General features: G+C 38.5%; 1 protein-coding gene across 15 annotated transcripts in view; it reads left to right on the top strand.

The window, feature by feature from the left end:
• Nucleotides 1–17,457, top strand: part of LOC139987786 (CUGBP Elav-like family member 1-A) — a 354,004-nt gene that overhangs the window by 209,835 nt on the left and 126,712 nt on the right. For all 15 annotated transcript variants that reach the window (XR_011799931.1, XM_072004466.1, XM_072004473.1 and 12 more), the window contains one exon: nucleotides 2,611–2,780. Coding sequence is in view for 14 of the 15 variants with exons in the window: in XM_072004466.1 (XP_071860567.1) it covers nucleotides 2,611–2,780 (170 nt within the window). In the remaining variant the exon portion in view is untranslated. The remainder of the gene's footprint in view (nucleotides 1–2,610; nucleotides 2,781–17,457) is intronic.

The following is a 17,457-nucleotide window of genomic DNA, read 5'->3' as shown; positions in this document are numbered from 1 at the left end:
TTCTCGAAATTTCGCTTCCTTTATCGTTATGATAGATATCTCCTTCGGGTCTTTCATTCAGGTATGTACAATGTATGCTATTCGACTACACTCTTATTGATCAACTAAATAGTCTCGCGTCACAACACCTCACGGCCAGCTAAACCACCAAAAACACAAAATTACTTCGGCGTTGAGGCCATTACGGAGGATGATGCCGGATAATGGACACAAGTATGAAACAAAATTACCAATGCGGTACCGTCCCAACTTTGTCTCATTAATTATTATGCACTTAACGTCGCAACACACTGCACCAGCCACCATGACCAAGAACTTTTCCCTTTGGCCACGAGCGACGATGACTTTTAAAGTTCGCAGATTTATGGCCACGGCCCGGTAACGGGGCAAGAATGGCTGACCGAGACGGAAATGCTCGAGGAACGAGCCTTTGGGAAGAGTGCGACACGACAGTGTCAAAGCGGCATGCCGGTTCGCTATTTCAACGACCAACTTTATGCAAGCGCGGTTTTACGGTATGGCAAAGTGTCGCGTTTTAGCCGCTAGCAAAACCTTAATGCCTTCTTCCGGTTTGTACAAGTTGTGGAAGGGGCGTCACTGGAACTGGTGTGTCGAGTGACTGTTCGAATAAGGGTAACAATTGCATAGAGGGAGAGTTTTGGTTTGTTAAGCAATAAAGTTCTTCGTAAGAGAAATTATTGTGTGGTGAAAGTGAATTGTTACTCTTCGTAGATGATGCGATTAAAGGGACAATTAGACAAATTTAATGGTAATACTCGATGAAACAATAAACACAATGAATGTATGTCTGTCGAGAGATAAATCCTCCGCGTTTGAAAAGGTTCTCCTTTCGTACTGCCAGATCTTCTGCGTCCTTTTTGTTACTCCATACACGAAATTCATACTTCGACGATAGATTTTAACCATCGGTAACATTCATCATTAAATTCTGCACATTTATTTCGTAAACTTTATCACTTTATGCGTATGCTTCTCTTGAAATTGGTCGCAGGAAACTCTCGCACGTACTTACTCAAATGCTGGAAAAATACTAGAGACGCATTTTCATGTGGTAGGATGGATGAAACTCGACTGTGGAGCGATTGGAATGATACGCCAGACAGAAAATTATGAGAAACATGTGCAGACGGGTCCGGACGGCAAGATAATCCGTTTGGATGTGATTCGGGGTTCCTAGAGCGGCGTCCCACGAGGACGATTTCAAACGCGTGTAATTCGAACGACGTTACCGCATACTGGCGAAAATGATGTGCAAGTTTTAAAAGCGTTCGCGTACCACGAGGCAAACGTGTTCACCGGCAGGCTAATTAAACATAGCGCAGCTTTTTGCCGAGATGCACACCGAAACGCGATGAATTTAGCTACGTTTTCCTCCCTAGAATCTGATCAACTTGCGTGAAATTTGATGTTAACCCTCCGACGAGGGTCAAAGACTCGATGCGTAGTTTTTATAATTGAGTGAAACGAGTTCGAAACTAGCGGTAAACGTATGTGAAATATTGCTACATTCTAAGAAAGCATATTTGACCACATTGTTGCATATATTCTGACAAACTTTTTAGATGTACACGTTACTAATGTCGTTACGTAAATAAAATAATGGAAAAAATTGATTATATGTAATTACTTCGTACTGGTAACTTAGAAACTGCGATATGGCTCGTACGATTGTCATTGCGGAACTGCCGAGAAGGCAAAGCAAAAGGAACTGGACTCACGGCGCGTTCGTCTTTTGTTATATTAACGTTTAATCGAACTTTCCTATCCGATATGCTTCAGAATCCGATACACTCTCCAACAAAAACGTATGCGTTTATAAATGTTAAAACGTTTAAATGTTAATTTTACCAAATACGTTTTGCTCTATTATACGTGCCAGAGATAATTCAAAACTGTCGATGTTTATTTCAAATGATTCGACTCGTTCAGAGTTTGTCGTGAAATAGGAGTGTAGGTGAGATATCAACAAGATATGTTATTTTTCCTGCATTTTAAAATTTCATAAGTACTGCTACACTCGAACCGATCGCTTAAGCGTTTTTTATCGTTCTCGTAATGAGATCAGTATATGGGCGCACAAACCTCTTAAAATGAATATCGTATAGAACGATTTCGAGTGCACTTCATCAGATGAAAATGTTTGTTAATCCAGCGACTTCATAAGTATCATGCTTTCGAGAGGATGCTTTAGTCGAATATATTATTGATAATATCGTTAAATGGAAGAAACGTGAAACGCGTAATTATGGTCTCAGGAAATTATATTTCTCAATCGTATTTCGTATATCTTTTCATCTATGCACATACGTATAATTAAAGCTTAATGAATAATCGTCGAAGAATTATTACACGCGTATTAAAATTCCTACGTTTTGTTTAAGTTTCGATTCTGTTTCTATGAAAATTAAAATTTAACATTGTACAGGAAAAGATTATTTTAATTCTATCGTTTCATTTTTGTATTCTAAATTCGATTGTATTAATCGATTGTATCGATAATTCCATTTATCGTTACAATTACGATTAACTGGATATTGAACTTGCAACAGGAATGATATTTTTTTATAAAAATTTGTTTCTCTGTTGCAGCATAATGAACAACAATGGCGTAGAGCAACCAGATCCCGACAACATAAAAATGTTCGTAGGTCAGGTACCTCACGACATGGACGAGAACGATCTGAGGAAGTTGTTCGAGGAGTTCGGTCGGGTGCACCAGATAAATATCTTGCGGGACAAGATCACCGGAAGTCATAGAGGTAAGTATTCGATCGATAACGACCGTCTTTTATGTATTCTTGAATCCTTGAATTTTATGTATCCTCGCAGTGATTGTTATAAAACTATCTTAGGATAATCGACGTATCTGCCTTATATCTGCTGCTAAATCACTTTTCAATTGCTTCTATCCATATATAAAATTCATACTTAAATCTTTATCAAATTGAGCATCTTAACGATAACATTGTACTTTTGTAGACTGTATTTTTCTATTTATTATATGATATTATATTATTTAACATATAATATTATATCGTACATGTTGTCTGTACTCGATTCGTCAAGCTTTCGATATACGTGTTATAAGAGAAGAGAAGGCAGAACCGGGATATCTCACAATCCGCATGCAGTATGCTAAAAAAGAGTAACAATGTACAATTGAGATTCGATTGAGTCGCGATCACGTTGGCCGGAAGCCGCGTTAATTTAATTATTCGATTTTTTCCCCCAACCGGTAATCCAGTGTATCGCAATATTCGATAACGAACCGAATTTTCATTAGTCTGCCGCGTACTTTAATCTTGTGCTGCGGCTCTATTAACTACACCGCTCCCGATAATCGGATGAAATTGAATTGTCTCGCGGCTTTTATTTTTAATCGTGCTACCGGTCGGCGTTCTTCACGGAAAAATTCACTGGTGAACACTTAATCACGTTGTCACGGTTTTTTACCATGTTTTCGTCAACGTATCCCGCGATCATCGAACGACGCAATTTAAAAATTTAACCACACTGCCAACTTTGGTTATAAAATATTTGTCGATACGTTTGGTCGAAATATACGATGCTGTAACTGCGGCTGACAACAATAAAGAATTGCAAAATATGAAATATACCGATCAAAAATAGTTCGCTATCGCATATCGAACATATATTTTGACGTAGAATTAGGTTTTCTTTTTCAACTAGACAATTACCTTTATACTTTTGTCGTTTCTTTTAATTTTCTTCTCGGTTCCTGTTTTTGATATCTTTTTCCAAGATTTCGCTGAGAACTGAATAACCTTGGTTCACTAGGTCTTCGCGAACCACTTCACTTACACATTTTATTACCTTTTTTCGCATTTTCCAACTTTATCCAGACATTTAGCTCCATACACTCTATCCTGCCACCTCCCTTCTTCGTTTATTTATTTTTCGCATGTCAGCAATCAAATCCGTGTCATATAATTCCCCGATTTTGTTATATTCGTCGTTACTAAACACACTATTTGTTATATTTACCTAATTAGTTATCTATTTCAATATCACGCGATAAGCGCTCGACAGAAACTAAAGTAACGATTTTTTTGCTAGTGTGAGAAAGATGCGATGGCAAACGGGGTGGAAATGTCGCGACTGCATCGGTGTGCGATCGACGAAGTTGGCAATGAAACAGCACGCTCATCCGTATGACAAGTGCGAATGGATGCAAAAAGGGGTGGGCGAACGGGTAGAACGGACGGCATTTACGATCGCAGAATGAACGATAAAACGTAGCGACGCGATCGTAGACCGAGATTAAACCGAGCTCTAGCCACGTCACGTGGGTATAATTCGAGTATAAAATAATCTTCACGCTCGCGAAACGCAAGAAGATTGAATGATTTCAGGAACATAATGGCCGAATGATAAATCGTTACGCTCTTATTTCGTTTGCACACGTCTCTATTCACCTTCTTCTTCTTCTTCTTCGTATGTTTCTCGTGGTTGGTTGGAAATCGTGTAATTATATAAAAATTTTGTTATGTTCTGATTGGTCCAATTGTATGGTTGAATTTTATAAATGTACGATTCTTGGAATTTTTTAATATAAAGAACTGTCTAATGTCTCTTTAGATCCGGCATGCTATTAGCTTATAGAAAAATCTGGGGTAATTAAATTCAGCAACTCGTTGATTTGCCTTGATTGAGATTGATAACAATCTGGCCCACAGTGTAGTCACGAAAGGGTTAAAACAAGATATTAGCACGGTCAAGTTTACGATTCGATCAGTTCATATCGGTATATTTATCGTGATCAGCACGTCAGTCGTTGCGAACGTGGACGAAGATCGGCAGTCAGGTCGTTGATAACGAATACAGGAAACGAGGGAACTAACTCGGGAGGGGGCGGGATAGTCTGAGGGAATAGACAGAAAGTAAGTACTCGTATACGTGGCACACGCAAGGATCGATGCCCAGACAGAAACGGTGGTCGTCGTTGGCACTTCTCGAGCTATTGATCGAAGACGGAACCCTCTGGTGTCCCTTGGCCTCTTACGCCGTTACGTCGAAACGTATCTCTATGTGACTATATACCTGTGTGTCCATGTGCAGGTGTCCAGCAGTCGTGGATCGCGCGTCCGTGGAATTCGAAATTTGCCTTTCATAACCGCGAATATCCGATCCACTTCTCTCCGTATTTACCTTGGTTCTCCGTCCACTTTGAACTCGACCCACCGTTAAGTTGGAAGACGTTCTATTCCAAATATACTTGCATTTTCTTACGTAACGTTTGTCAAAAATACCTTTAAAAATAACTATCTTTTAATGGTGAACGCAAGTTTAAACGCGAAGTAAAAGTAAATGAACTGTCAAGTTGAGTGTAACTCTACCGTGACACTTGCCTTGTTTTCGATCCAATAGTACATTCTTTTTCGTTTCAATCGTATGGTTTTCGAGCAAATTCCCGTTTGCATAAATTCCACGCAGAAAACTAGTACGTATTTGAAACATTTTCAATGTCGATAAATGCAGTGACTAAATTGGAATAGAACCAAAACAGAACAAAATATTCGAAGCGATCCGATACATGTTCTATCGAAACAACCGAGGCGAAAGGAAATAATTAAAATAGAAGCTTACAAACGTCGATATGAGAATATTAATGCGAGATATTTCGTGATACAGGCAGAGGAAATATTCGTTCGCGATAAGCTTTAAAGGTAATTTTTAATTGTTCTTTCCCACGATACAATTTGTTCGAAAGTTTCCAGTGACTGTACAGGGATAGAAAGGTTTATTCTGGAAACGCGAAGCAATTGTTGGGTCGTTCATAAATCAATTATTGGTTACTATTTAGAGCGTGGAAAATTGCTTGCAGCTGGTCTGTTTTCCTCGAATGTCTCATTAATCGTTAATTATCCATGTTTCGCTCATGTTTGGTAATAAATTGTTGAATTACGCTTTAAATTTTAAGAACTCGCTTTTATTTTTAGCGTTAGGAGTCAATGCACGAAAATGTAATCATAACTGCCACTGAAACATTTTACAACTTACCTGTATTTTCATGAACGATAACAACGCGTTAGCTCGTGAAGTTTTCAGAATCAAAATTTTTATATCGTTTTCCGTATTTTGTTCTACTATATGTTGGACTTATTGTTTCACGTACAATCACCTTTTCTCCAATACCACTCGTTACAAACATCCTATGTGTCTATTTGTTACGTATAACAATTGATACCGATAGATAGTATATTTCTTCATTTTGCTTTCCAATATATTCGGCGAAGGATAGAAAAGCTCTGAAACGATACACATGACTGAACACGAGAAGCGTTATAGCATCGTGCGAACTGGCGACGCGAACACGAAACGTTGATATCCTGAGAACTTTCGGAACGATTAATCTAGACGAATTGTAAACGTCACGCGCAGCTGCAAAATTGATGGTAGCGGCGAGTAGCAGCCGGATGAAATTCGTTTGCCATTGTGAAAATTTAACTTGATTACCTTGAGGTAATGGTAAATTAATGTCTCGCTAGCGGGTTCGTTTCAACCGTTCGCGTTTTTGAATGAAAATACAAGTCGTACGTTAATGAAGTATCTAAATTATGGAATGCAAAAAGTTGTGTCAGATGCTTATGGGCCGTCTCATAAGCTCTGGTATATTATTAATATTGTTGCAAACCTTCTTAAAGTAATGTCTAGCCATACATATTTACACAGAGTAGCAACGAGTAGCTTGCAGAAAACCATCCATGATTGAAGAAATACAGTTTTTTCTTATCTTTCGTCCTATATTTCTATCCAACGACGTTTGATCATTCTCTAAACTTGTCAGTTTATCGTTATAGTTCGTTAGTGGAGCACTTTCGCGTTTAAACGCCATTTCCGGGTGGAAAAACGCGCGTTTGTAAGAGCTAAAACAAGAGGAAGGAAAATCGATTTCATTTGGCTGCGAGAGAAAAGCAAAAGGCACGCCGTTAAAATAGCAAACGCGAGACACGACTGTAGACGCAGTCGCTGACCAAACAGCGTCGCGGAGAAGGCAAATATTGTAATACGCGGGGTGCAGAGCCACTTTGCTTTCCAGCTGGGAATAAAACATCGAGAGCCGTACGTGTTTTAAGTTAATTAAGCCTTCGCGTTGTTTCATTCGGTTTAACAGCGAAATGTCACATGGAAACTGCGCATACGTCTGACGTATCGCATCTTAACTATTACAAAATTGCAATTAGTCGCATTGGTATGAAGGATTTGTGCAATTCCACTTTTTCCATGTACAAACTTCTTTTACGCGATCGACATTGAAACGAACGAGATGAAACAGACGAGGAATAAGAAGAGGAGTATCGGTAGAATACAAAGGTCAGACGTAAAAGTCATCGGTAAGGATTCTTCCTAAAAGCTTCGATGTCGAAGAGAACGAGGAAAGCCATAGAAACCTTGGGATGGAAGCTACGAGCTTAGTCGAAATCCTCCTTTCCGTGCGTTCAAAGGCAACTTATGCGACGTCCAGAAGCTTGCGAGGTTTAACTGCTTTCACAATTACTCGAGAGTATTCATTTCTCCGTTCTCTCCTCCAGGTAGCAGATATTCGGGGAAGATGCGTTCCTCGGTTTGACGATGTTCATAAACGGCAGCGAAATGATTTTTCATGCTACTGCTAGAAACCAAAGAGTATCCATGTTTATCGTATCGGAGATACGTATACTTCGAAGGGTGTGGAAAAGATCTTATGATTTGTGGACATAACATCTCTATATTTAGGTAACTCGTAATTCGTAAAAACAAAACATTTTCGATTGGCAATAAGTAGCCGAAAACCTTTTGCACGCTGTACGTTACCATCGCCGTTTCCGCAGCTACGGAAGAATTATTCCCATCCATGAGAATATCGAACACGAGCGATACATGCGACTGATACCAAGAAACGTCGATAAGTCTTTGCACAAGGAAGAATCTTATTGCGCGATTGGTCGCAAACGCGAACGAAGAAACTGTCTAGTCCTGAAGGTCGAAAATGTAGGTATGTCCGATTTCGAGGGAAATTAATAGGACGCGACGCGACCTATCTGCTTTGTCTCGCACTCAGTCACGCGATTGCTCCGCCAACTTTATCCGTCCTTTTACGAAAAAACTAGGTGGAGATGTATCAAAAACTCTCGAAATAGCGTGCACACATTCTGACATGTATCGAAGCACGTTCGATTCTATCCGATTGATCTCAAAGTAAAGTAGCGGAATTCGATACTCCGTTACTTTGTGCAACGCAACGACAAGCGGAAGAATCTCGATCAAACGAGGAAGATTCTCGTTACCGAGATTCTCGTTCTTGGTATTCGTTTAGAACGGTAAAATATTCCGTGACACGACCAAGTGCCGAGGAATTTCTTAATTGTGTTACCATCCCTTTGAAACAGCTGTCCTTTCGCTCGAGCTTCTTCATTATTCTTTCATGCGAGAGATGGAACCACTTTACTTCTTTCTTGTGTATTGTCGTTTCGCGATGCATATCTACATATTTCTTAATTTTATTCTTTTCGGTAACGGTAACGGTAACGATAACGGTATAGTATTTTCTAATTTGTAGAAATCTATTTGAAAATTGTAATAAATTATCGAATAACGTAACGGGGGATATAGACATTGGTGAAAATTTCATTTCGCTAGACTGGAGATATTTATGCATTTATGGAAAATTTGAAGATGCAAAAATATATAGACTACTATAATATGCATAGATATGTAAAATATTCAAAGTAAAATACACTTTTTGATATCTACTACGTGAAACCAATTTCTGTTTAAGTTTTATTTCTTTAGCCACGTTCGTAGAAATACAAATTTTAAGAATCACCTGTGTACCCTATAAATAATTATGCAAACAATCCTTAAAAGTCATATCCCACAGTCGCATGGTTCTCGGTTAACAAATACAGTTTGCAATACGATAGTCGTAGAAAGGTCGTAGAATAAAGAAGGAAAGGAAGAAGAGAGGAGGAAAGAAGGAAAGAAAGGAAGATAGAAGAAAATAAAACGTAAACAAGTAGGAGACATTAGTTGGAAAGTACGTACAACACGCGGGAACCGGAGGTTTTATTGCTTCCCGGAGCACTCTACCCCGAAGAGACCGGAAGTTTACCCCCGGTCACGGCCGTGGCGTTGCCCGTGTTCCCGTTACCTGCGTCCGCCAAAATAAACGGTGTTTCACGTTCGCGTTATTTATGCAAGCGGTGGACACGAGATAGCTTCAAAAAGTTTCGATCTCTCGACGCCGTAGCAGAGGGATGGAGGGTTAAATTGCATTTCGCGTTTCAGCTACTCGAAAATTGTGACGTTTTCCGGTGCCTCGTTTCTGAATTTCACGCTTGACAGTTTTAAATGGGCCCCGCGATGGCATTCTAAATCGTATTAAACCGCGACGTGTCACTCCTGCCTGCCTCCTGTGCGTCTATATTTTGTTGTATACCCAGCAATCAAGTTCGATGTTATTCCCGCGCTTCCCCCCCCCCTCTCTCCACCCACGGTCAAATCGAAAATCGTTTCTAGCTAAATCGTTCCGGTTTTCAATGTTTCATTGCGCGTGCAATGTAGATTTGTGCAAATAATTTCTCGTACTCGTTATAAATATCGTTTTGTGGTTTGTGCTCACCATCGTGGACTGTCGATTGTTCGTATAAACAGGGTAAGATTATTCGAATTGCTTTAGAATATTGTAAAGGAAGTTCAATAGCGTTGAATCGTAGAAATTGAAATTTTTCAACGTTTATCTTCTTTAATCATATATGTCTGTTTATTTTGAATCGTTCGAGGAAACGCTACCAGGTGAGAATATTCCCAATAAAGAAGATCAACAGACGAAATTAACAGTTCGGCCGCTTAAACGTCAAACATCTTAACATGTTCATTATGATAACGTATCCCGTTGGGGATTCACGGGGCGGGACGCTTCGAGTTGTTCCTCTCGAATTTCATCCGGTTCGTGTAGCTTGTTGTATGGAAATTGCTCGCAGGATCCGTTTGCCCTTCCTTCTCCTCTGTGTTGATCGATCTTATAGCACTCGTTGTGCGCAAGCACACTCCATCATTAATCACGAATCGCTATTAATCGTCTTTAAGTAGAACGACGTTCGAGGCAAGAGCTTTCAACTTGCTGGAAGAAAGGGCCAACAGGCTCGAACTTCGACATCGTGGTTGGCTGTCTTGAAATCTCCCCATAGCCGGGACTCCATAGAAATCGCTGTCGAGTTATTTGTCACCAATGTGGCTTGACGCGTCCCTTTGAATCGATTTTCAAGATCGATGCTTCCTCTCTAAAGTACATATATGTCGAGCTTCCGTTGATTGTTTCCGCATGATGTGACACGAGTTGCAGAATATAAGATGAATCGACATACATAATTCTTTTTCATCGAATTTTTGAAACTTCGATGCAGATTTGTCTTAATAGATATAACAGATCTGTTACAATCTTAATTTCACTTAACTGAAAATTAATTAAGTTGATATATACAAAATTCTTTCTAATACAGTAAACATAAATCGTAGATTGTAAATTTCTGAACGTCGATTAAAATCATCAAACGTCAAAAGATTCATAAAAGTATCGTATTTAATAAAATTGTCATAAATGGAAACTCGGTAACAAAATTCGTTTCGTACGTTTCCGTACATAAATCCAAAGTTCAGTTACTACAAAATTTGTGAAGATTTACGTTTAACAGGTACACGTACGTTTTTCCTTTGTTCTCGTTTGTCTCCCTTGACTTTCTCCTCGTCCGTCCTAAATTTTGTTTTATCCTCTTTGTGACCTACGCGACTCAAAGTTCTCCGGATTTGCGGAGAAGACGGGCGGCGAGCCTTTTCAGTCGACGCACTCCAACGGATTAGACGAAAAACTTTAAACGAAACTGCCACGTGAAACTATTGGAAAGCCGTTCTCGTATCGACGTAGACCCAATCTATCTCGTTTCGTCCAAATACATAAAAATTTACCAAGAAATTTCCATCGTTTTCTAAATAGTACGATACCAATAAACTGAATTGTTGTATTTAGTAATTAATTTAATTCCTCGAGAATCTTCGTAATTCTGTTTTTAATTATTAGGAATTTTTAGTAACTCGTGAAAATTTCTTATCTTAACATGGTTGCGTACGTGGAAGTGAAATGACGTGGAATTCTGAAACTTTTGGAGACAGGATACTATCTTTTCGATATCAATCCATTAACTATTTGCTACTGTTGACTTTCTTCGAACAGGAAGTGTAAAACTATTTAATTTAACAAATTTTAATAAATCTTCAAGTTAAATATTTGAAAATTCATTTTATGTAGGGCCTTACTTATTACTTTAAACCGTTACTTTTAAAGAAGAAGTATCGTTATTAGTACGAGAACAAAGTATAATTTCGTGTGATATATTAATAAATCACATATTTTACATATTTTACATATTTTACATATTACAAGAAGGATTCTGTGTTCATTTCTTATTAGAAGGAATCACTTCCACAATCAGTTCCACTTTCTTTGTTAAATGATGAATTATCCTGTTGTATTTCCTATCTTAGTCTATCCAGTTCATCGATAAATTCTCCCTGTCCCCCTCCCAAACTTTAATATCCAGAAGCCAACCTCCACATTTCATCAGGAAAACTCAGCGTTTCATTTTGTCACTCACGAATTCTACTACGAAGCGACGAACAAGACAAATGAAAAGTTTGCGAAGTGCTCATATAGGATGGACCGCTTAACGCGATGACCTGCAGTTATTTTGGGTAATTAATAGATCGATCAAGATTTTTATATTGTAATCTCAAAGGATCAAGTACCTATTTTATATAAATTTGCTAAATTTCCAAACAGCTTCGCATCTATGCGAGACCGTTCTTTTGTAACGCCCTGTATATTAACATCGATTCCTTGGAACTTTCAGCCAATTGTTTTTATCGAAAACTCTGCGTGACACTCTGTAGACACGCCGAATGGTGCTTCTTGCTTTGTCGTTGTACTTTGTCGTTGTATCGCGAGCATCGAGTAGCACGATGTATCCTCAAAGTTTAAGTCGAATATACAATTCGAATGATAAGCTGGCAGCGATAGAGGTGAACTGTTAGCATTAAACCGGCGACTAGTTGTTCGACATGGTCAACGCAAAACCTTCGTTTCATGAATATGTTTTGTACGTCTTCCGGTAACGGATAACAAGCCTTTCAATTGATTTACAATTTTGTTATGGAAGTTCCTGCAGATATTGTCTTTAGATGTGCGAGTCTCGTGTTACGCGTGGATGAGCGTGCTGCGTTGCAAGATGGTTTTTTGGCAAAATAGTGAAACATGGATGAAGAAACGAAGATATATCACGATGGTGATTACACAGATGTAGTAACTACGGTTTGAATAAACACGTAACAACAACGCGTAAAAAGGATAATTTATCTGGCAGAATGGCCAAAAAAATGAAATTAATGAACGACAGCAAATGGTTGCAATCTAAGAATGCAAGACGTGCATAAGTAAAACGAATTACCTTAATTTAAAGTTGCGTACAGGATTTCAGACTCTTACTTTCGGAGTTTCGTGTCTAGTGGAAGAGGATGAAGAACGAACAGGGGTGGATTGTCCCCATTTCTCAGAACTCGTTACGTTTTCGTCGCAGGGAATTACGGCACTTTGACTAAAATCAGTTAAAGTCTCGTCCCGGGGAGTTGCGACTAAACGGGCCTTGATCCTCGTAATCTCGTGGAGGCGAATGCACCTTCTTGTAGTAGTTTCATAATTTCATTGATAAATGTCTGCGTCGTTTTAGCGGGAAGTCACGGGATAAAACCGCGTACAGAGAAAGTTCAGAGATACTTCCTAGCTGAAAATTAAAAACATAGTATATGATATCGTCGATATCGAATGAATGTAAATTTTAGCTTTTTATTTGAAGGTTTTAGAAGCTTGCGTAAAAATATTGTACGCTGTATCGAAGATAGTCTTATAAGGAATAGTGTATCAAAATTTGAAGTTTATCGGATTTTTATGTGAATTTTATGACTTATCTTGAAGACGCTTCGCGTTTGCTATTTTCATAGAACAAATTTAAGTATTGTGTGCTTTCAGGAATTTCGACTTTCAAAGTTTACAATAAAACCATTTTGTGAAAATTATATCAAGTCTCTTTATTGTCAGGAACTTTACAAAATTAGAGTAATAAATAATCCCCTAACGCTTTGTGTTGTTTTAAAATGAATTTTTCTCAACAATAAATGTTGTCATCGATAAATTGTACGTCACGCTTTCAATACACTTTTTTGAAATATTGTATATAATTTTGAAAATAGCACGGAGATTTTAATCGATTCAGTGAATAAAAATTTACTGCCGACTATACAACTTTGTATTACAAAAAACTAATTAGTTTTCTAAACATGTTATAATTAACGTGTTACTGTCTTCAAGTATTAATTCGTATCTACTTAATCTGACGAAACTTCAATTGTTTTAACATTTTCACGCTTCTTCCTTTTCTTCACTTTTTTCTTCCCTTACGCGACTATTTTTGCTCGGATTAACATTTACAATTTCACACCATCTTCAAGTTTATTTCAACAAAATACAGATTGAACGTGCGTATTTCGCTGCTTTCGCCATTATACGATGACAGGATCGTCATCGATCGCACAAATATTTGAGACACTCGATCGACGAGAAGCAGGAAAAAGGGGATATATTATATTTCGACCGATATCTAAAGTAACCCCGATAAATTTGCGTGGAAGTTACGCAACCACGAAACTTTCATGGGCGTGAAATAATCTGTTATAAATATTTGGCCGTGAAAATGTCACTGTTAAAATATTTGTGATCTTAAAATTGATACTTAACGATCAGTAAAAAAGCAAACAATATTGCAAACGATGCAATTTTCTCTTAAATAACAAGACGAATCAACAAAGATGCAAACGACGATGGCGCCACTGAAATGTACCGGAAAGGGTGGAACGGTGTCACACGGAAAGAAAACAGATACATATTCTGATGAAGTTTGCAGTCAGCACGTGTCGTCAATACACAACGGGCCATCAGTTACAATGACTTGGAACGAGTCCCAATATTATCTTCCATTATAACACGCATTGAGCTCTTCCGGGCAATAAGATCTCTTTCTGAATTTATGATGGCACATTTGCAACCTTCCTCGTGGCGTAACGAATTGCTTCGATTTATCAAGCATTTTTTCCTCTTTCTCGCCTATTTACGTCGCTCAAAACAAAGCTGGATGCAGTCAGGTCTCCTTTTAGAATTTTTTCATCAGACACTTGTCGTTCGTTTATCCAGTTAAATAGTTGGTTATTTATTCCTCTGAACTAATTTCAGATGTTTGAATGAGAAAGAATGACGCTTTTAAAATTGTAATATTAAAATTGAACTGGACCATTGAAACTAATTAAGCTGTCTCATATTATATTTTTCGAAAAGAACACAATTTCAGCTTTGAGTAAAACTAATCTCTTTACAATTTCGATTGGCATTTTTGTCTCTTTAGACATAAAATACGAAAGACGAGATATCTCTTCATCCGTTTGTGATGCATTAATTTTCATTATTTGAAGTGGAATGTGGGTTAAAATCTGTCTGCAAGTATAAAGTTTGTTATGTATGTTAGTCACAGTAGTAAAATCTATCTAGTAAATTTTATCTAATTCGTTATACGCAAAATGGAAAGAAATACTTTTACTATAATATTGAAATATATGTGTAAATATATTTCACAATATTTCACACAATGAAATATACGAATATAATAAAACTTGATATTCTTGAATTAGAGATTATGAGAGGCTTTGTCAAGGCTTTCTCAAGGAACGATATATTTTCGTACGCAGACTCGCTTGACTGGAGGGTGAAACCAGTATATGTAGATCAATTCGATCACCACGCTCATGGAATTGTCCTGTTATTTTCTTTTTTTTTTTTTTTTTTTCTTTCTTCGTATCCTAGTGACAATTGTCCGACAATGTAATATGGAATCAGACTTCTATAACCTTTGTTTTCAGTGTATCAGTTTCCGCGGAAAGTTCTTTGGTATTTCATAAATTACACTATGTACGCAGCGAAAACTGAAGAAGAGCGGACAAAATAATGTTTGCGATATAGAAATTATAAAATGGCAATAATTATGAAATCTAAGCAAATTATCTTTGGGCAATCCCCGCCTTATTTTTTACACAAAACAGGAAATGAGAAAGCTAAACTAAACTAAACTAAGTGAACTAAATTGAACTTAAAAGGCGTAAACGAATTTAATTACAAAAGAACAGAACTATTGTAATAGGTGCATTCAGATTTGCTAGAACGAGACTATCAAAGCTCTCGACGTAGTCGTTTAATCTTCGTCCTCCAGCAGAAAATCCAAAACGCTTTTTCCACGCTTCACAGCATTAACTTTAATTAACCGGTCTTCTTAAATTCCTCTGAAACGTTACGCGGCGTTACAAGAATTTGCATGGTTATCCTTCCAAAGCGGTCCCTGAGCAAGACATTCGGACGACAACAAAATTACACGGCAAATTCTCGGGAAGCTTTTAAACTTTCAAACCGTCGAAAGACGAAGGAGACGCTATGGAAAGGGAAACTCGAGCGTTGAACGCAATTAGGGCGAACGAGAAATAGAAATTTCCAAAGGGATGTCTTATTTCTAGCAAGAAACCGGTACTCCCCGCGGACAGAACGGTCCACTTTACTAGGACGGATTTAATGACTGAACAAGCGATGGGAAAAACTTCAAAGGGCAAAAGCGGTGCGTAAGGGTAGAGGAAGGTCTGGCTGGAAACAGTGGAAAAGAGCGGAAGTAAAGTACGACAAAACCTCAATCCCTTTAATGGAGACAAATCTCCCTCTGCGTGCGGCCTCCTGCGAAAGAGCCAGACAATTTGTAAGAGTATATCCTACCTAGCCTTATATTAGTACCCAACGCCAAGGGTGGCTCCAGTGGCCAATCATCCTCAGACTTTCCTCTCCTCCCTTTTTCTTCACGCGCCCTTTTTTCCTTCCTTCTCCCCCCTTTTTCCTCTTTTCCTCCGCGTTTTTTGTTTTTCCTCGCTCGCGTGCTTCTTCTTTTCTTCTTTTTCCTTTCTTCATCCTTTCCCTTCGTGACTTTCAGTTCTACATATATCTGGGACAGTATTTGAGGTGACTCCAGTGACCAATCATACTCACTTTTCTCAGCTTTCTTTTCCACCTTTTCCTTTTGCCTTTCCTTTCTTCATCCCTCCTTCACGTTTTTCCACCCTTCCTCGCTTTCATAATGCTTTCCTTCATCCCTTTCTTTTTTTCTTTTTTTCTTTATCATCTCATCTTCTCGCGACTTTCAGTTCTGGCCATGTCTGGCTGCGTAAAATCGGTTGGCTCACACGGCCAGCCAAGGGCTGGTTGCTGAAATTATAAAATTAACGAGCGGCATCCATCAGTCGACATAATACCAAGCATTAAGTCTGGTCGGCCCCGCGAAACGAAGTTTTTTGCCTTGCCACTCAATCTTGGTTAAATCTCTCTTTCTCTCTCTCCCCACCCCCCTCTTTATGTGAATTTGGTGTCCTTTTTCTTCTTGTTATTGGACTTTCTTTCTCTGGGTGCACCGTCTGTCTTGTTTCGTTAATGCGAGAGAATGTATGTGTAGAGGTGTAGGTGGAGAGATACATATGCGCGTTTTTCTTGCTGTACGCTCGAGGTTTCGCCAGTTTTAACCTTTTCACGGTGGCTTGCTTTTGACGTTCGCCGCTTACGCGAAAACACGGCCGCGCACCATTTTCAGAATGCAATTTATCACCGACCTTTATGCTCCTACGTCAAATATTCTTACGGGAATGTCGCTAGATTATATTCGAGGTTAATTTCGCTGGAATTGGTCTTATAGCGTTGTATTAAAGATGCTTACTTTGAAATTTGACTAAAGCTTGATTCCGATGATGTGATAGACTAGTTTGAGAAAGGGGATTTTTGTAAGAGCTTACAATTAGTATTTAATTTTTAGGACATTATTTGGTGCTTTGGAAAATGTTTCGTGGTCTAAACAAACGAGATTTCTAACTTCTTGGCTATAATGTAGTTGCGAAGACTACAAAAACTACCTCCTTGCGATTATCCTGGTTTTTACAGGGTTCAATCGAATTATTTCTTACGGCCCCTTTCGATCGCAATTTATCACGGTCTCCTTAACGTCGATAGAACACCTCGAGAAATCTATCGAGCCCGTACCCTCTGTAACGAATGGTAATGAAGACCAAAGGTTGGCTGTGAGAAAACAAAGTTTGCGATTTGGAACGAATTATAATCGTATATCCCGAAAATTTGTTACACGCGCTTAAAGTTGTACCAACCCGACAACATGTCCAAAATAGAAAATTATACCCGATTAATGAAACTTTGAACCGTTGATCAGAGAAGAATTGGCATCAACCTGCCCGTAAATCAGTAGA

The sequence above is a fragment of the Bombus fervidus genome, chromosome 5 (genome assembly GCF_041682495.2).
Source record: "Bombus fervidus isolate BK054 chromosome 5, iyBomFerv1, whole genome shotgun sequence".
Classification (NCBI taxonomy): domain Eukaryota; kingdom Metazoa; phylum Arthropoda; class Insecta; order Hymenoptera; family Apidae; genus Bombus; species Bombus fervidus.
This window is presented reverse-complemented; position numbering and strand designations above follow the sequence as displayed.